Below are 21,517 nucleotides of genomic sequence, written 5' to 3' on the forward strand. Positions count from 1 at the left end.
GTCGCTTGATTATGTACTAGAGTCAACTGCGTATAGGTTAGCTTGAAAGTATTAGGATATGAGACATTACAAGTATTGCGAAGACTTGAAGAAGTGAATAAGTAAGAAGCTACGACGACGACATCACCCTTCCAATTGAGGTTAGTGATATTTGACTTGAACTGTTTCATACCCTAACGTATCTTTCAAGTCGTGCATATTGAAAACAAAACTGCGAAGCATGAACACTCTAGATAGACATAGTATTAAGGAATACAATACGAGGTTTATTGCTTAACCATTAAACTTTGTAGATAAGACATCGACATAATCGTTTAAATGCTATTGTGATTATGTATGGGTATGAGGTGAGGATTTCATCCTAGGAAATAATGTTTTACATGTTTTAAGAAGTAAGTTCATAAACTTGTTTATGAACCGAAAAGGAAATCGCCAGGCGTTATTGGTATCGTTATTCATTGCATATCTTGTGAACAACCAATATGTGTGATTTAGTATAAACGCTCATGACTTGTTTGTGTTCTTGGTAAAACTATTCACAAAGGCCTGACTTATGTATTGGTATGACTTTTATTAGTGAAACCGATCTTAAGTAATCACCTGAGATGGTATGATCGAGTTTGTGATTTGTGTATGACCGAATCTGGGTAAAGGGGAACCGATCCTAGTAAGAGGTGAAACACATCACAAAGGGGAATCGATCTTTGTATGAGGTGCAATAAGTTTTTAGCAGAAATGGGAACTGATTCTATGGACATGTGCAACACGTTTTTAGGCAAAGGGGAACCGATCCTAAGGACATGTACAACACATATAAGTTAGATACCATATATATGTGGGGAACCAATCCTAGTACCTAGTCAACCGAATTTTGGAAAGCTAGTGTGAGTAAGCACAATACTCACATGGAGGTAGAACCGAAACTTGTTTTGGTAGAACCGTTAAACCCATGATTTTTGATTGAGTGTTCTTGATCAATCACATAATTCTCGAAAGTCAGATGAACCAATTCTAAACTTATTTGGAAGTGTGGCAAATCGGTTTCAAGGTTGTACGTATGAAAGAGGACTTACAAAGTAAGGATGTCGACATACTTTGAACATGTGTTGTAATGTTTATCTTTTATTGTTCAAAGTTATTCCTTAATAGTTAAAGGAAGAAAATCCCAGGATCGAAAGATAAATAAGTTAAGAATCTTTTATTTAAGATTTTTAATTTTATTTTAGGAAAACAAGAATTAGTAATGTGCATTTACTAGTTAAAGATTTTCTAAAGAGATTTTCGGTCAATATTTTGGACAGAGCATTTCCAGGAATTATGGAAACCGAATTTGGAATATATTGCATATCTTAAGAATATTTTCGGTTTTGGAAATTCCTTGGTGTCCAAACTTCCTTATCTATAAATAATTGAAGTTTGCATTTCTAGCAAACTGATCCTTCGTGACATCAAACTTCCTCGGTTGTGTTGTTACTGGTGAAGCCGCCTATTCGGAGAGGAGAGTAACCTAATTAGGCGAAATCTCTTACGGCCGCTCAATTTAAAGTCTTCTTTGGGATTGAGAATCTCTATTAGTACCGTTAGTCGGAAACTAGATAATTGCGGTTTATCTTGTGTTTTCGATTGATTTGATTGACTAACGGTGGTTGAACTTTGATTGCACCTGGTTTGTTTATGCTTGAGAATCTTCTCTTCTGATATAAGATTCACTCAAACTAGATCGAAGTTTCGACAGGGATCTTTAGACTGTTTTTAGTTCTAAAGACAATATTATGATAATTCATTGTTAACAGACTCAGTTCTGTGCGTGATTGATCACAAGAGATTCAAGTTGTTGTATGCGGGTGTTGATTGAAGATCTAAGAAGATTTGAAGACAAAGAAGATATTGAAGATTTCTGATTTGGGGTTCATAATCTTTGGTGTGCACAATACTTGTTTCGGTATAAGAGGATCGAACTATAATCGGTTTATCCTTGTGGTAGATTGGATTGATTAGTTGTGTAGATCGGCATCAATACAATTCTTTGTGATTAAAAGTATTGATTGCAAAATCTTAACAATTACCTTTGGTAGTTGAACATAAGATAGATCTAAGAACCTGACGAAGGAGTTTATTGAGATAAACAGAAGAGCCTTTGTTGAACTCACATCACTTGATTGAAGAGAGTTGGTACTAAACAGATTTTTTGTTCCTTTACTGTTTGGAATACGAACCAAAGGAATTATTCCAAGTACGTGACTTATTCATAAGTTGGAGGCGTGGGAATACAGACGTAACTAGGTGAACTATAGGTTTAGTTGCTTGGTCTCAACTATACGAAGTTGGTTTAATTTTGTGTAGCAGCTTCATCATGAGAGTATTCAATTCTGGACAAGGTCCCGAGGTTTTTCTGCATTTGCGGTTTCCTCGTTAACAAAATCTTGTTGTGTCATTTACTTTTATTTTCCGCAATTATAATTGTTGTTATTGTAATTTAAAGTAAATTGCACAAACGTTAATTCCTATTTACTTGATAAGCAATCCTATTGTATTTGGTTAAGTCCGAACCTTTTATCAAGTAAACATACTTCGTTGTTGTATTGTCTCGATCTCGTATCCATAGACGATCACACGAAGTGTGAACCGATTAGTTGCATTGTCTCGACTCAGTCCATAGACAATCACTTTCGGATAAAAGACTTATAGGTAGAAAAAGTTTTAGCTTGGGGAATATTTGGGTACCCTCGCCTTTTCAGTTATATAATTGAAATATCACAATTTGTTTGTTAAGATCAATCAATTAGAATATCCGACCTTGGGTTGTTGATTTACATTGATTGACACTTGAACATTGGTCTTTGGTACCGTTCAAGTAATTCCTCTTATATTCAATCAGGCTCGCAGATTTATATCTGCTGATTGCGGATTGAATTAAGAGTTAGAGATATTAAACTCTTTGATATACCTTACTCTAGATTGAGTCTGACTGTCTAGTTGATTCTCTATAAAGTATATTGGAGTAAGTCCTCTCAGATTGCCAAATGAATTGTTGGTTGTGGTTGTTAGACCCCCGCATTTTGAGTAATGACTCAGTAACTTTTGTTAATCCAATAACTTCAGTTGCATGTAATCAACAAGGAATGATTCAAGTTGTGGAAATAGAGGAAGAAAAAGGGAGGATAACTTTGTGACAAGAGGAAAAGAATTAGAATGGAAAGAGGTGGGCCTATTGATCTCATAAATCAGTACATACAGATCCAATCTAATAACTCTTTCTCACAAACTGTTCATGAGTCGAATTTACGTATACTTAACGGTAACCGCAACCCTTTATTAATTAGGTTGTTTAACGGAGCAAGGAAACGAATACGGGTCGACTCTTCTTAGATCCTATTTATATATGGGTGAATTTGATGTTACATACGATGATTTCAATGCTCAAAATATAGATCTAGAATATATGCATCCTACAAGGGATTACAAAGAACCAATCCTTTCTCTTGTTAGACACTTTGAGCAGAATCAATCAAGTCAAAATTCCAAAGATTACAATGATGATACTACTGATAACACTCATATCATTTTAGATGAAAATTAAAATGATTTTACTCCAAATTCTTACCCTGCATTTCATGGGACTGTTTCAGAGCAAAATCATTCAAGAACAATAAAAGGAAAATATCCAAGTGTTGATGCCCAAGTATTCTTCTTTATCTATCTCAATTTACCTAGTCTTTACATCAATTTAATTACCTTTTCTCAGTATATTACTCTTTTATCTTCTAAATTTAGATTCACTTTACTTTTGAAATATTATCAATTTCTAGATTGAAATCTCAGTATGAAAATCTTGTCTTGGAATGTTCAGGGCTTTGCACCAAATACACTAGAGATTATTTAGGTTATATCATTAAAGATTATAGTCCTGACATTATCTTTTTAGCTGAAACCAAGATCAGTGAAAGGAGAGCAAAAAATTTTGTTCAGAGATATGCTTATCCTAATTCATTAATAGTAAGTTCAAATGGTCTTGCTGGGGGATTAATTCTTCTTTGGAAACATGGGTTTCTTTGTGATATTGTGTGTAGCAAAGACAATATGATACATCTCCTTCTTACTTCTAATCCATCTAAGCAGGAATGTCTATTGCTCCACTTATACATATTTGAAACAAATTCAGTGGGATTTTCTGAAAGATCTTAACGAAAATGTTTGTCAGTCTTGGGGACCTTAATATTCATCGGACGAAGAAAGGGAAAACCTCAGATATAAGGTCAATAGATAACTGGATTAATAATATTATTGATTCAGCAGGGTTAATGGATATGGGTTATGTAGGCAGTAATTATACTTGGTCTAATAGGCTAAAAGGCAAGGGTTATAAAAGAGCAAGAATAGACATGGCACTTCATAACTCACAATTTCAGATAGATTACCCGGATTCTAAGGTTTTTCATCTTCCTTTTTTGGCTTCTGATCATTGTCCACTACTCTTAATAACTGAAACAGAAGGATACAAACCAAGGAATAATTGGAAATTTAATAGGTGTTGGTTGCAAGATCCAACTTGTAATGAAATCATTTCTAAATCTTGGTTTTCTTCAAAAAGATTTTAAAGAAGAGATCTCTCTAGATGGAGTATAACTAATTTTGGCCATATTAGTCAGCAGGTTAAGAAAGATAATGATACTTCAAATCAGCTGCAATCACTTCCTTTTTCGGATGAGAATAATGAACTTATTCATAGAGCTGTTGATAATATAAATTATTGGAAGAAAATAGAAGCCTAATATTGGCAGCAAAAATCTGGTGATCACTGGGTTAGGGATGCAAACAATAACAAAGCATATTTTCATTCTCTAGCAAATAGGAGAATATCTAGAAATAACATTACAACTCTTAGAAATTCTAATGGTATTTGGTATCGTACTAGAGAAGAGCTGGCTTCTCTTTTTATAACTCATTTCTCAACCATTGCAACCACTACATCTCCAGATATACAAGATTCTTCCTTTTCTTTTATTAATCCAGTCATCACTCAAGAGAAGAATCAAAGGCTAATTATGGCTCCTTCGACTGAGGAAATATATTATACTCTTAAAAGTCTAGCTAGCTAGAACTCGCCGGGACCTGATGGCTTCCCGACGGAATTTTATCAGTCACAATGGCAGACAGTAGGTCCTGATATTATTAACATGGTAATAGAATTCTTTGATACAAGAACTATGCCGTCACATCTTAATCAAACCCTAACCTGCTTGATTCCAAAAACTCAGAACCCAGTTACTCCTAGTGATTATAGGCCAATTGGTCTTTGCAATTGCTCATATAAGTTGATTTCCAAAATTTTGGTTAACAGGCTACAACCTTTGATGGAGAAAATAATTGCTCCAACTCAGGTATCTTATGTCCCTCAAAGACTCATTAATGATAATATAGTTCTTTCACATGAATTAATTTATTCGATGAAGAAATATAAGAAGAAATCACCCCAAACTTAACATCTCGAAAGCTTTTGATCGACTTGAATGGTCTTTCTTACATAAAATGCTTCAAAGTTAGGGTTTGAAGAGCACTGGAAAATTCTGATACATCAGTGTATATCAACTACTTCAGTATCAATCAAACTCAATGGTGGTACCTGTGGTCCTTATATTCTATGAAGGGGTCTACGACATGGAGATCCCATGACTCCATTTCTGTTCATAATAGCTATGGAATATTTAACTAGAATGTTAGCTCGTGCTGAAGCTAATAACCTGATTACAGGTATTAGAGTTGTTTATAATGCACCCTCAATAAATCATTTGCTTTTCGCAGATGATTGTCTCCTATTCTTTCAGGCAGATTCCAAAAGTGTTCATAACATTGTTGCTATCTTAAAAGAATTTGGAGATCTCTCGGGTCAGATGATCAGTTTTAATAAGTCTGCAGTTTTCAATACAGGTGACTTATCCCATCAAGAAAAACTAGAGATACTAGAGACATTGGGAGTTAAATAATTATGTTCTTCAGATAAATACTTAGGTCTCCCTATTCTTCTTGGTAAATCGAAATATGCTTCCTTCACTTCTATAAAAGACGCTTTTGCAAACAGACTTCAAGGATAGACCTCTAAAACTCTCAATCAGGCTACAAGAACTACAATGGTAAAATCTGTGTTGAATTCAATTCCAGCACATTACATGAGCAATTTCAAACTTCCTAAAAACACTTTAAAAGAGTTGGATACAATTCAACGAAAGTTTTGGTGGGGGCACAGTAAAAATAGGGGCTTAAATATGGTAGCTTGGGATTCATTATGTGTCTCCAAGGAAGAAGGGGGGCTAGCTTTCAGGCAGCTAGAACAATACAACTATGCTTTAATAACCAAACTTGCTTGGAGATTGTGTACTGAGTCTGAGAAACCATGGGTGTTGAGTATGAAGGCTAAGTACTCTCCACACTGTGAATTCTTACACTTGCAGGAAAAGCACAAAAATTCATCATGGGTTTGGAAAGGGATTGAACAAGGATTAGACATATTAAGGAAGTATCACAGATGGGAAGTAAGGTATGGTACAAAAATTTTGGTATGGTATGATAACTGGGTTAGAGGGCTAGATTCTTCACCATATCAAAAGGATTCATTTCATGAACCTATAAGAATAGTGTATGTGTTTGATCTCATGTTACATCACCCTAGAAGATGGAATGAGACTTTAATTAAAGAAGTCTTTCCTTCTCATATAGAAGAGTTAATTCTTCGAATGTATCTGGTTTAGTATGGTGAAGATAAATTAATTTGGGAACCAAGCAGAACAGGCAATTTCTCAGTTAAATCAACCTATAAAGCTTTAACTTCAGGTACCCGAAATGCTAACCATCAAAATCAACACATTCACAGATTGGTTTGGAAAACCTTTGGAAATAAAGGGCACCACATAAAGTTAAACTCTTTATTTGCAAGTGTCTCAAAAATGTAGTTCCTACAAGGAAAAAGTTGAACCAATATAAACCAGAAATAGAGATCAATTGTCCTTATTGTCCTTCCACAGAGGAGTCCTTGCAGCATCTGCTAATTGAATGTGACTATGCTAGATCAGTTTGGTTAGCAATGAATATCAATGTGTCAAACATTCAACAACAGAATTTGGATTTGGTAAACTGGATAACTAGTTGGTTTGAACAGCCTCTACATTATGATCCAGAGGAAAGATCTAATTGGATCTTACCACTTATGTGCACAGCCTGGCAAATTTGGAAAAACATATGTATGAAAGTCTTTCAAAATAAAAACATTAACAAGTATCAGACTGTTAGTAGCATTCATTATATGATTCCACACTACACTACATCTGTTAATATTCAGCACAATAACAGTATGATTAACAAGACAGATGGTTGGATTCCACCAAAGCATAACCATTTGAAAATGAACATTGATGCTTTTATTGATCCTAACATAGGAAATTATGGCATTGACTAATTATTAGAGATTCTGCAGGCACAGGCTGGGGCATCAAGGGCAAGTACTTCCTTCCATGGAGGAATAGATCTAGAGCAAACAGAATGTTTGTCCATGAAAGAAGCTATATTGTGGGCCAAATAGAAAAAGCTAGATAATATCATATTTGAATCTGACTGTCAAAATGTAGTTAACTCTCTCCAAAATGCCAATATCTTTGTTCACTAGGTGAATCAAGGAATTGTACAGAAAATAAGGCATTTAGCTACTACTTTAAAGTTTTTTGATGTCCTCCTTTGAATTTTGGTGTAACATCCCATTACAATATGATCAAATTATAAGGGATGAAAGGACGGTTAGTCAGAAGTTATGTAAAGTTCATCTACGAATAATTTTCTTTGAATAAAAAAAAGATATATCTATCCTTGAGAATAAAAAAACAAAGTAAATTTGATAGATGTTACCCACTGTAGTTCAGAATCAAGGCTTAATTGGGGCCCTGAAAAATAATTGGGGCCCCCTAGCTACCCCTAATCATTAGTGCTAATTAGTGATTAAGTTAAGTTAATAAATTGGTAATGATTTAGTTGGATTAAAATATATTTAGGGATTAAATTTTGTTATATGAAAAATTGTGTTTTTTGTGTTGGAGAGAGGAAGAAAGTGAGTTTTGGGGGAAAATTTAGGGTTATTTGAAATGAGTGATCCTAATGAAGATCATATTGCTCAAGATGAAAGAAACAAACCTCAAAATGAAGAACCCAAAGCTCAAAACAATCAGGTAAACTTCCTATACTCTTCAAATTGTATGAATGGTGCTCCAAGTGGTCGATTCATGGACAGTATGCAACTGCTCAGAATGAGAGTCGTTAGGTCGAGATGCTAATAAACTAACGACTCTAATGAGTCGTCAAGCATTTCACATAACAGTTGACGACTCAAACCTGCAACTTTTACAGGTTATGAAAAATCGTCAACCAAGTTTGATAAAATTGACGACTCCAGCTAGTTAGGTCATCCAGAGTCGTTAGTTGAATTTTTTTAGAACATGACGACGCTCAAATTAAATGCTCTCTGCAAAAATAACTCCCGGGGTCGTCATTTTGGTATTCATATAAAATGACGACCCTTCAACATAGTTAACGACTAAAAATTTTCAAATGACGATCCTTAAAACAAAATGACGACCATATTGCTTTCAGATGACGACCCTTCCTATTTTTTGGACAGAGAATTAGTTTTGTATCATAGAAAGTCGTTAGTTTCATAAATGGGTCGTCAAAAATAGAATCGTTAATGTTATAGAAATTTATTGACGACCCTATCATTATTTTGGACAGAGAGGTGGTTTTGCATTATATAGAGTCGTTCATATTTAAAAAGGGTCGTCGAAAAAAATCGTCAACAGTTTACTAAACGACTCTAAACTAGGGCAAAAAATAATGCTGGGGTCGTTATCTCCGACACCCTAATGGTTAACGATTGTTCATGATTTTAACATGCCGATAAAAAATCGTTAAGCAAAAAAACTTCGTAGTTAACGACCCGGTTTCTGAAACTACAATTTTGCAGTTGAAAATCTAATTTTTTTAATCAGCACATCAAATTAAACGCAAACCCGATTTAGATTAGGGGGTTTTAGTTCCCTTCTGATCGGAATCTTTCTCCGCCTGATTTGGTTACGACAATGAATCGGTTGGAAAAAAAAATTCTCCACAGTCGTTAATGGAGCCGAGAGAGGGGGAGTGGAGAAGAAGAAGAAGAGTTTAGAGTTGAAATGAAAATTGGGGGCCTCTGTTAAAGGTTAATAAGATTTTAAGATTAGTTATTAGAGAAGGATAAAATAGTTATTTCACCATCATTTTAGATGGCCCGTATATTTTTTTCCATGCCCCCAGTTAAGCTCTCTTCAGAATCTTAACCCAGTAAACAATTGTCAAGTCAACCCACTTGGTTGAATTATTACGAGTACTCCAAGGAAATAAATGACAGTTGAGCTATTTAGGTGCAGTGTCACCACTGCCATGAAAATGAAATCTTCTTCTTCTCGTCAAAGTCTACTGTTGTTTTTTCTTGACTTCCCTGATTCCCTTCTCAAGTGAGAAAGAGTAAAACAAAGAAAATTCAGAAACAAGACCAGAGATTATTATTCCCATGTAGAAAACAGAGGATTTTCAATAGAGAAGTTGCACACACAGAAAGAGAGATATGGTGAAGAACCCTTGTTTTGTTTCACTCTCAATCTTCATTATCTTATCATTTCTATCAACAATTTCATTTGCACATATAGAATTAGGTTCATTTCTTCAACCCAACAGTCAAACCAGCAAATGGGATTCTCCAAACAACACTTTCTCTCTGGGTTTCATTCCTGTCTCTTCATCTCCTCCACTTTACTCTGTTGCCATCAATTTTTCCGGCATACCCATATGGAAAGCAGGTGGTGATTCTGGTATAGTTGATTCAAATTCACGTTTTGAATTTCTTAGAAATGGGAATCTCCGGTTAATCAATAGTTCAAGCACAGTTCTTTGGGAATCAAATACAGCTAATCTCGGAGTTACAATAGCAACACTTGATAACTCAGGTAATTTAGCTTTGAGGAATGGTTCCACTGTTGTTTGGTCTAGTTTTGATAATCCAACTGATACAATCTTACCAGGACAGAATTTTACGACTGCTAAAACTCTAAAATCTGGGCCTTATTCTTTCAATCTTACAAAGTCTGGTAATCTTACACTCAGATGGAAAACAGACACTCTTTACTGGAACCAAGGTCTTAACTCATCAATCAATTCAAACTTAACATCTCCAGTTTTGAGTCTTTCTGGTATTGGAATTTTACAGCTTAGTGATATTACTCTTCAGAGTTCTGTTAGAGTTTATAGTAGTGATTTTGGTGACACTGGTAATCTTTTTAGATTCTTAAGACTTGATTCTGATGGGAATTTGAGAATGTATTCTTCTGTTGGGGGTGGGAATGCAACTGAGAGATGGGAAGCTGTTGTAGATCAGTGTTTAGTTTATGGGTGGTGTGGTAACATGGGTGTTTGTAGTTATAATGATACTAGTCCTGTTTGTGGTTGTGCATCTCGAAATTTCGAGTTGGAAGATCCAAATGATAGTAGAAAAGGGTGCAAGAGGAAGTCGGATATAACAAACTGTTCTAGTTCTTTAACCATGATGGAATTGGATAATACTATGTATCTCACTTACCAACCTGAACTCTCTTCTCAGCTCTTTTATGCTGGGACAGCGGGATGTAAGTCGAATTGCCTGAAAGATACCACATGTATTGCATCAACAGCTCTTTCTGATGGAACAGGAGTATGTTACTATAAAACAACAAGTGTTGTTAGTGGGTATCATTCGCCTACTATTCCTAGTATTTCATATGTTAAGATATGCGGATCAGAGGACCCTAATCCACCTCCATCTGCTCTTACTGCGGCGCTGAGTGGTAAATCATTTCAATTTCGTGGTTGGATAGTTGCGGTTGCGGTTTTAGTTACTGTAGTTGCTGTGGTTTTGTTGGAGGGTGGTCTATGGATTTGGTGTTGTAGGAACAGCCCAAAATTTAATTCATTATCGGCGCAATATGCGCTACTGGAATATGCATCTGGTGCTCCCGTCCAATTCTCATTCAGTGACCTGCATAGTTCAACCAAGGGATTTAAGGAGAAACTTGGGTCTGGAGGTTTTGGGACTGTTTATAAAGGGGTTCTTGCCAATAGATCAGTAGTTGCCGTGAAACAGCTAGAAGGAATTGAGCAAGGGGAAAAACAGTTTAGAATGGAAGTTGCAACTATAAGCAGCACCCACCATTTGAATTTGGTGAGATTGGTCGGGTTCTGCTCTGAGGGTCGCCACAGGCTTCTGGTTTACGAGTTCATGAAAAATGGGTCCTTGGATGGTTTTCTTTTTGCGGCGGATGGAAATTCAGGGAAATTATTGAACTGGGAAAGTAGATTCAACATTGCACTGGGGACTGCAAAGGGGTTAACCTATCTGCATGAGGAGTGTCGAGACTGCATTGTACATTGTGATATAAAACCAGAAAACATTCTTTTGGATGATAATTACAATGCTAAAGTCTCGGATTTCGGCCTTTCAAAGCTAATCAATCCAAAAGATCATCGACGAACTTTGACTAGTGTCAGAGGAACAAGAGGATACTTGGCTCCAGAATGGGTGGCTAACCTTCCTATCACATCAAAATCCGATGTCTGCAGTTATGGAATGGTTCTATTAGAGGTCGTTAGTGGTCGAAGGAACTTCGATGTCTCGGAAGAAACATGTTGGAAGAAATTTTCCATGTGGGCATATGATGAGTTTGAGAAAGGTAATATTTTCAGCATCGTTGATAAAAGACTCTCAGAGAATGAGTTAGACATGGAGCAAGTGCTAAGAGCAATTCAGGTAAGCTTTTGGTGTATTCAAGAGCAGCCATCCCAAAGACCAAAAATGGGAAAAGTAGTGCAGATGCTTGAAGGCATTGCAGAAATTGAGAGGCCACCAATTCCAAAGGCTGCGTCAGAAGTGTCTGTTGGTGGAATGACCATGAATGTTAGTGACAGCATAATTGCTTCCTCAACCATCGCTACTTCAGCTCATGCTCCCTCCTCCACATCATCATCTCTTAGATTCTCGAGGGATCTGACATCTATCTAGTTCAGCATTTTTCAATATAATTGCTGATTTGCGGAAGAATAAAGAACCAGGTACCCAATAATAATTTGTAGAGCATAAATGTTCTACGCAGTCGTCAAATAAAATTCTATTGTATATACTCATACCTTTACCATGTCAGATGAGGAGTAGAAGGTTGTTCTCATCTTTCTTCATTTGTTTAGTAATCTGTATGTTAGATTGTTTAGGTTCTATATATAGAAAAAGCCAGGTCTGTATGGTTTCACATGTTTATTACAAGCAATGTCTAAATGAATGTGTAGTTGTTAGTATCATATATTACATTATCATTTAGCGCCCAATTTGACGAATTGTGTTGCTATTTCAATGCCCCCGAAGTTAAAATTTGAGGCATAAGCGGGCAACATATAGTTTTTCGATCCTTGCTGTTGTTTTCTGCTCTGTAAGACGCATAAATCTCGAAAATACAGAAAGATAATCTTAACTCGTAAAAGTGTTTGGAGTAATAGTTGCTCAAGAAAAGCAACTTCTTAGAATTTGCATTATCTGTGTAGGCATATAACATTTTGCAAATACTGCAAACGGTAAAGTTTTCTTCTAGTTTCTGCGTCATGACATGAGTAATACACAACACCCCATATGACATTTCAGAAAATATGCAAATTTCTGGAAATCTTCTTGTGGAAGTGAAAAACAGAACAAGAATGAGGGAGAGAAAGTGATACTGACATCAAAAAAATGATCGGTGCATCAACAAGGGTATGCGCAGATCATTACTTCTTGAGACATCTTGGATAAAGCTGAAAACAATCTGGGTCCTGGGATATTCATTATTTTTCTCATACATTTGTCGATGTTTCAATTTTGCGTTACATGATTCGACTATCGAGTACCCACCCAGTTGTTCACACCAAATCCTTCACTCTTACCCAACAAATATTACATGATTGAACTTCTCACCCTACAGTGATTACAACATCTACCAAATACAAAAGTTGCCCAGTAACTCTTAAGAACTTCTATGATCTCACATGCTTGTTACTGAGCCTATGGGTTATTATTACTGATGTCCCCGGACCGGATACAATGAAGAACAAAATCACAAAACAATCAATTAGGAAAATCTCACTTATCCTAGTCTCTTGATACGCACAAATACTTGAAATGTTCCTCTCATGTTGTAGGACTAGGCAATCCATTCATATTTGTCATTAAAAGGAAAGGTCCATCAAGTCCTGGAACAAATTCTCCAACATTTTATCCTCGACTTCTCCAGCGCAACTCCTTCCATTGCCTATAACACATATAAAGAAGAAGGTTTTAGAAGGCAAAAATGTGCTTATAAATGCAACTTTTATGCAACTATCAAATGAACGCGCAGAGAGGAGAGCTCACCAGATAAAGATGCAATGTGGCGCATGTTTGGAGTCTGAGGAAGCTTCTTCTTAATAGGGCAGGAAGCAGAAAGGGGAAGAACAGGAAGATTGTCACAATTGCAAATTTCAATCATGTATCCATCTGGGTCATGGAAAAAGAGCTGATCCACCTTCACCCCACCTTCCTCCACAACCGCGGTCACATATTCAATGTTCATTCCTTCCAGTTTCCTCATCACCAACTTCATGTCAGAACATTGAAATGATATGTGATTGTCTTTAGGATTTATCGCGGCGCCTTTCTTATTTCGAATGTCATCCGGTGAATTGCACTCCAACAAATGAATCCCGATGCCATAGTTGAACAACCTTAAAAAAAAAAAAAAGAATGATTGAGCAAAATTATTCCAACTGATGGTACCAGAGCAATGAAGTTGGACTAGACCATACAATTAAGATAAGATGACCCTAACGTAGGACTCCCTTGTCGGTGGGAAATGGGCAAAGGGTACTAATTATCGGTATGGAAAACACTGTTAAAAGGGGCCGAAATGTTTTTTCAGCTAACTGTTTACAAAAATAGACCTTAAACTGTTGGTTGTGTACTTAAAAGACTGAAATTGTAAAACGATTCCTGATCACTTTAATGGTTGTGGACACAAATAAAAGAACTTGATTGTCAAAGTTTTAAGCTCACATGATCTGTCGTAGTGAAATCTTAAAGAAGAACAGTTACACCAAAAAAGGAACCCTTTATTGTGTGCAGTCTGCTGCCGAATCTCACTAGAGTATGCAAGAAGAGCATATAAATTCGTATTTCATGCACTAAGAGCCCATCATGATCAACTGTTCTTGTGTGGATGGGAATCATTATCAACCATCTAAATGCGTCAAAATGGAATCACACAGGTGTCAAGATGATGTGGCTGTAGATTTATTATTGTATTTTTGTTTGTGGTGTACACTATTTACGGATTTTTATTATTTTTTCCGATTGATGGGGTACTGCGGTGAGTTCCGTCGGACAAGTTAATGGTATCACCATCAAATGATTTTAGTGACATTGTCCCCATCCGACAAAAATAATGTTACTGATATTATTAGTATAAGTTTTGTGGCTTCAAATGGAATGGTAATTATTGTATTTAGCGTATTATGAGAAGTAAGACCGGGTCTTATGGTTCTTCCCAAGAGCTTCCCAACTACCTTTCCAGCTCAGCTTGGGAATAGGAAAAAATGAACGATGATAATCCGTTTTCTAATTAGTTGGGTCCACCAAATCCTAAAATCCCACTTATTTTTATGTTGGTCCTACTAAATTTCCCCATAACAGATAATGATTATCCGGTTTAAACAAGTTAATCGATTTTTAAGCTAAAATCTCTGTTGGTCCCACTAAGTTGCAAGGGTTTTAAGTCTGAAACGGTTAATGATTTTCCGTTTTTCACTTTTTCAAAACGGCCTGATTAGCCGTTTTGGGAGTCTTCCCGCTGGAATTCTCGCACACTAGGAAAGCCTTGCGGGAATACCCACCTATAGCCACGGTTTTCTTGGCTGGGAAGGGCTTGGACATGCCCATAAGACCCGGTCTAACTACACGGCACAATTATGTTGTTTTGGTAAATTTCTTTGCCAAATGGCAGAATGTATGCCGTATTTCATTTTTTTTACCTATATGGACAACTGAGGCTCTACATGAGTTATCCTTAAACCTATGAGGCAGACAATTTGCCATCGAGAACTTACACGGCTCACTAGCTGCCTTATAGTGTCTGTCTGAGAGTAGTTTGAGTTCGAAACAAGTGATGATATCAATGATCTGAGTTCGAAACTCGCAAACACCAAATTATTACCCATCAAAAAAAAAAAAAAAAAAAAAAAAGAGTTTGTCTGAGCAACAACAAATAGTTTCTACTTTCATAATGGCCTATTTAAAGACTAACTAATTCATTTTGGAGTAGAGAGTACCCTAAGTAGGATCTGCTGTAAATACTATCATTTGTTCTCTAAAATTGGGAACAGAACAGCAGTCAAATTTTAGTATGCACTTGATTTCTACAACATGGCTGCTCTGAAACAAGAAGTGTTTTGTCTTATATAAGATTTGTTATCTGGCACCCCTATTAATTTTGTTTATTTATTTTTTCTGAATCTAAGGATTATTCGACCAAAAGACACAAGATCTTAAATTGTTTAGATTAAAAGGTCTCTTATTCTCAAAACAGAACATAAGCCTTGGAAATGACTCGCCCAGATTTCCCAAATACCATTAGTAAAAAGACTTCTTCAAAGCCTTTTGTACGTAAGCCACAAGACTTGTTGCTCTAACAAAGATATGAGCTTGAATTCGAACAAAGCAAAAATGATATTGAATTAATTAGTTTGAGTTTGAGGACAGAAAATTACCAAGCTCCTTGGAATTTGAAGGAAGAAGGACGTTTGATAAGTACAAACCCCAAGACTTGTTCATAGAATCTCACAGATGCACCAACTGATTTACACAAATATGAAACATGGTTTAACGACAAGAGTGGCATGTTGGCTGGTGTTGAAGAACTCATCATCATCATATTCATCATCCTCTCTGCCTCTGCTTCATCTATAATCATATTATCCGATGGTCTGCCCATCTCTCTCTCTCTCTCTCAAATTTCTAATGTTTCTAGAGTTTTCTGTTTGCTCACTGGTTATCAAATGTGTTGATTGAGTTATCCTTTTATAAGCAGAGTTGAATATCGGATTGGTTGGACTGGGAAGTGGGAAAATAACAGAGGCGTGAAACACACATGGAGACACGTGGACAAGTTGATTTCGGCTGGCGATATCTACAATCTTACTTTGGATAAGGGGACTTATTTGGAAAAACAATACCAGTTAAATGAATTTGCTGCATTTCCTCCATTTTTCCCATTGGTAATCATCAATCCAACTCGCTAGATCCGGAATGCGATCATTTATTTTTTTTTACTTTTTTTGAGACCAGTAAGTCCACGTGGAAAATCGTAGGAAGTCAACGGATGGATGATGCGTATTTGGGGAAAATTTTGAGGTAAATATTGGGAAGCATGAATTATTTTTGGTCACACTCGGTTACTTTAATACTTCATCCATTATAACAAAGATATAATTTCACAATTTAATTTAACTCAGTGACATTTTCTTTTTCTTTTTTGAAAATAAAATAAGTTATATAAACGCAAAAAAAAGGGTTAGTTGATCTTCTGATTCAGGCTCGTTCGTGACATACTACAAATGAGTTGTCCTTACAATGAGTGAATATGTTTGATTAACCTCATCTAAGATTGAAAATACGTGGTTATTTAGGATACATACATTCATAAGCTTTGACAGAGTCAAAAGCAATTCTAGGAATTAAAAACTCTGGAGTTGAACTTCCCATGAAACTGAAGTAATAGAAGTTCTTCTGAAAAGACAAAGGTACCTAGTACACCACAAATCTTTTGAGTCCAATGACTTCCAAGCGTACGATTACGGAAATGTTTTTACAATTAAATAACTTTAATGCGGAAAAATAAAAGCACACAAAGACAACTATTTTGTTAACGAGGAAACCGCAAATGCAGATAAACCCCGGGACTTAGTCCAATTTTAAATATTTGCATAATTAATCTGGTATACAAAAACTACTGCCACTTTGTATAGTTGAGACCAAGTAAACTAACCCTACTTACCTAGTTTCCTCAGTATCCCTACGCCTACAACCAATCTGGCCACTGCACGTGATTCATAAGATAAAATCCACTATCTTAAGTTGCTTCACCAGCCGTGAAGACTTCTTGCACTCAACTCCTTTGGATCGTGTTCCGAAATAGTAATGGATTAATCTGTATTTGGTAACTGCGCTATCATTCTTAGGAAGTAAATCAAAGATTTGTGTTGAGTTTAACAAGTTTCTTTCGTTTAATCTAATAAACTCCTTTGCTCGGTTTATATCAACCAAGATCTAGATTATCAAGATAATCAGATCTAGGTTTACAACCAATCAGATTTGGATCCCGAAGAAGACCATCAAATGATAGATTGTCAATCTATATGAGTAGTAATAAGATGTCTATCAAAAGATAAAAAAAATCTAAGTCATATCCCAGCCGATCAAAAACTAATAAGAAATTTTCTTTTTTTCAATGTATTCAATAAACCTGCACAAACAAACTTGATTCCACTTGTGATTGATCAGGCACAAAACGGAGTCTGTTAACAATAGATGATCACAAGTCTAGCGTCAGATCTAAAGACAAATCTGAATTACCGTTAATCGTTGATCTAGTTTGAGTAACCTTATGTCAGAAGAGAAGACTCTCAAGAATAATCAAACTTGGTGCAATCATGGTTTAACCATCGTTACTAAATCAAATCAAATAATCAAAAACTAAAAATAGTGCAAATTCTAGTTTCTTACCGATGGATCTATCTCGACACTTCTTGATCCTAAAGAAGTCTTTAAACTAGCGTCTTGCAAGATCACTTTTCTCTTCAAGATAGTATTACAAGTAATACTATTAGTCAGCTATCATAGTGACTACAAGATGAAGTGTTTGTGTCAGGATAAGTTTGTAAGAATAACAAACTTCACTATTTATAGACCAAGGTAGTTTGGACACCATGGAATGTCCATAACCGCAAATATGTAAGGATATGCAATAAACACCAAACGAATATCTAACGAAGTTGGCTCAAGTAATTTAATCAACCGACCTTGAATTTTGGAATTAAAATATGACAACCAAACTTGAAACACCAATGCTTGGCGGGTTCAATGGAGCAATGCTCTAGCATCTTCCTTTGTTTGCCAATAAGTCAACAACTATATTTTCCAATCTATATGCAAGCCGGAAACCCAAAAAAAAAAAACTAGTTCATCTGCTAATTCTCATGCTTCGTCTAATATTTAACTCAGCATGATTGATTTAACTATTTATTCATATTTATATGTCATGGTTTATGGCTCATAATCTTCTTCTTTTTTTTGTTAACTAAAATAGAAAGGTTTTATCCCAGACAGGTCATGGTGGTCAAAATGCACGTGATGATGCAAAATCTACACCCACCTAGCATATGCTTCGTGGCTCGAAGCCAATACTTGATCTAAAATATTCTAGTAACCCGTTGAAATTATAAAATTGTCCATTTGAATAATTCAAAATATGTCCATTAAAAAAAATATGACCCAAATTTTATATTGTGACTTATCTTCTGCCACACCGACTAAAAATATCTACGGTAATGATATTAAACCTACATTATATACCAAAATTTGATTAACAGACAACACATTAGTTTCATCTTTTGATTCAATGCATTGCTCAATAAAATCACGAATATTTTGGTAAATCTAATTTTCACCAGGTTTTAAATTCACTACAATATATGTACAACGAACAATACATTTATATATAAAACGGGTTGGAGTGTGGTTTAAAAGCAAATTTAAGATAAAATTTTAGTTTTGATTCAACAAATGTGATGATCGAAAAAGGAAAAGTACCATTGTCAAGAGAGGCCATGAAAAAGGCTAACTGAATACGATTGGCACTTGTTTGACCTGCAATGCCGACAACAATCCATGGGCCTAAGTTTGATAAGGATGGATCCACATGGAGACGTGAGTTCTCACAATTTATTTTGAAAATTATTAGTAATAGTCTTTAATAGACAATATTATACGTAAATATCAAATGCATATCGGAAATAAAATTAATGACAAATGTTAAACAGAAAAAGGAAATTTTATAAAATATCCTCATATGAACTAGTAATCTGTAAGATACCCCTGTTTTCCTGAAAATCTATAAATTACTCCCAACTTCACAAACAACCAATTAAATGTTAGGTGGCAGTTATCTCAAAAGCAAAAGTCTTAAAAGCTCCTGAATCAGTTGATTTGAACTAGTTGCTTACATCTCGCTGGTGTTGGTGGGGAGGATAGATAATTCAACGATCCTCAAAGCCTATACCGATCCTGAATCGAGCTCGACGAGCCTAAAAACATTGCCACGATCTTGGGTCGTACTCGACAAACTTGAGATATAACGTACAAGGTCAATTTTCCACCAACCAAAAAGTCAAACAGGGACTTTTTGTTTCCTAAAAAAAAAACTCTCACGAACAAAACCTAGCTGCTTGAGTTTTTCTTTTTCAATTTGCTCCATGGAAGCTAATCTGAACAAGATAGCTTCAACCCTTCTTCACTCACACATTTTCTTCTTCTATTAGCTTCCTTCGTGTTCTTTTCTTTTTGTTTTAGTCTTGAATGATTTGAATAGACTCACATCAGATTTGTTTTTTCTTCTTTGATCTAGGTTTTTTAGTTAGCTTTATAATCTCGGTTTTAGGGTTTGGATAGGTTTCTACAAACTGGTTTTTGCAGTCACATGTATGAAGAAGATCAACTTAACGACAACAACGATATCAAAAAGATATGCAAAATCAACAACAAATAGTTCTACCAAAGACAACAACAACACTTACTACAAAGTCACCAGCAAAAAAAAGTTACAGAAGCCGTTTTCGAAGAAGATTAAGACTGATTCCGATAACCGGTTCCACTCCAAGATAAACGATTCTAATTATCTTTCTTACATGTGTTACTATTTTTCAGGAAAAAACCCTTGAGAAAGGGTTGGATTTTTGGATCCTAACATCTCTACTGATTGTGGAGTTGCTATTAAATGATCAGGATGTGTTGATTTTCATCCAAACATGGCCAGTTAAACTTGTTTTGTTACTGTTTTTGCTACTTAGGAGCCAATGGAATCGAAAAGGAATGGTTAGAATCACCCGTCGAATCAGTTTATATGGATGTTATGTTATATGTTTAGATTATGTTTGTTGTCTGTTCGATTCACTAAAAATTGTTAAAACTTATGTATTACGTCAATTTTGTAATCGTGCCTGACTCTGATACAGGTTATTATTTATACAAAATTAAGATTTTCTGGAAAAGGAAAATGATTTTTTTTTGTGGAATGATATAACGAACCTCAAAACAGAGAAACAGTCATGAATCGAACTCCATAAACTTGAAAAATGATATAGAAGATCAACGTATCAATTAGTAAAGTGTAAACAAGCAAATCGTTGACTAGCTTAACCAAAATATATTGAAAATCTAACGATATATATATATATATATTAAAAGAATCTTCACTTATTTTTATTTTTCTCAATTAATTAGTTAATTTATTTTAATCGGATATAGATTACTAATTGACTAAATCTTGAGCCAGCCCTGAGCCAAGTTTATCAAGACTTTGTCTTGGGCATCACAACATTTTAGGGCAACATAATAGGAATATTTCAAAGGGGATTTGACCTATCGACACCAAATATCTTTCCATATCATTATCGCTTATAAATAGGAAATAGCTTATCTCGGTAATCCTAAATGTAAACTTCTATTGGCTGCTGCCCTATTTCTCTCTGCTTTTAGTTATATCCTTTGTATCGTATTTTAATTTCTAGGATCCTTTGATGTTTTAATTTTTGTGAAGCATTTCAAACAAGGGTTTTGTTTTCTTTTTTAGTCTAATTTTAGGCATTTCTCATTGATCTTTGAGTCCAATTTATTTTATGTTTTTGATATTTCAAAGGCATTTACGGTCTAAATACTTGAATCATTAGCGGTTCAGATGAATTTGTGAAGACATAATTTCATGTTTATCTATAGATTTTAATTTGATTTGTTTGGAATCCGTTGTGTTAAATTGATCTGTGTTGCTTCAAGTAATTTCTATTCTGGCCTGTCACAATTTGGTTAACTAACAAATTTAGTCTGGTGGAATTTTATTTGCTTGGGCTTCACCCTTGGGGCCATAATATGAGACTACTAAGTACAAACACAGGCTGATAGAGATGCATCATTGATAGGGCAACAACTGAGATTCTGTCTCGGCAGCAAAATCTCAGGACCGGTCCTGACTAAACCCACCTCTTATTTAAAGTCTTATAATCTTGTCTGGTATCTGGTTGGCGTCATTTGAAGCAAAAATAAAACCGAAAGAAACACATGTGGCTTTGAACTCTGGGCGGCAACATTTTGTAC

The 21,517-nt window shown here is 35.4% G+C and overlaps 2 protein-coding genes across 2 annotated transcripts; one reads left to right on the top strand and one right to left on the bottom strand.

Moving 5' to 3' along the window:
• Positions 1-9,447: 9,447 nt before the first annotated feature.
• On the top strand, positions 9,448-12,410 carry LOC113296993 (G-type lectin S-receptor-like serine/threonine-protein kinase At1g34300). The gene has a single exon (XM_026545367.1). It carries the CDS (start codon positions 9,638-9,640, stop codon positions 12,098-12,100), a length of 2,463 nt encoding a protein of 820 aa, XP_026401152.1. The 5' UTR covers positions 9,448-9,637; the 3' UTR covers positions 12,101-12,410.
• A 464-nt stretch (positions 12,411-12,874) lies between these two features.
• On the bottom strand, positions 12,875-16,159 carry LOC113296994. Its single transcript, XM_026545368.1, has 3 exons — positions 15,862-16,159; positions 13,475-13,824; positions 12,875-13,373 (listed from the first exon to the last, which is right to left on the bottom strand). Exons 1-3 carry the CDS (start codon positions 16,083-16,085, stop codon positions 13,291-13,293), a joined length of 657 nt encoding a protein of 218 aa, XP_026401153.1. The 5' UTR covers positions 16,086-16,159; the 3' UTR covers positions 12,875-13,290.
• Between the last annotated feature and the right edge of the window lie 5,358 nt (positions 16,160-21,517).

The sequence above is a fragment of the Papaver somniferum genome, chromosome 7 (genome assembly GCF_003573695.1).
Source record: "Papaver somniferum cultivar HN1 chromosome 7, ASM357369v1, whole genome shotgun sequence".
Taxonomy (NCBI): Eukaryota; Viridiplantae; Streptophyta; class Magnoliopsida; order Ranunculales; family Papaveraceae; genus Papaver; species Papaver somniferum.

Bases quoted from the DNA above. Each gene is read 5' to 3' on its own strand.
- LOC113296994 (XM_026545368.1), bottom strand. From the start codon at position 16,085: ATGGGCAGACCATCGGATAATATGATTATAGATGAAGCAGAGGCAGAG. The intron at 13,825-15,861 runs GTAATTTTCTGT...TTTTTTTTTAAG, and splicing joins TTCAAATTCCAAGGAGCTTG to GTTGTTCAACTATGGCATCG. The intron at 13,374-13,474 runs GTGAGCTCTCCT...TATGTGTTATAG, and splicing joins CCACATTGCATCTTTATCTG to GCAATGGAAGGAGTTGCGCT.
- LOC113296993 (XM_026545367.1), top strand. From the start codon at position 9,638: ATGGTGAAGAACCCTTGTTTTGTTTCACTCTCAATCTTCATTATCTTA.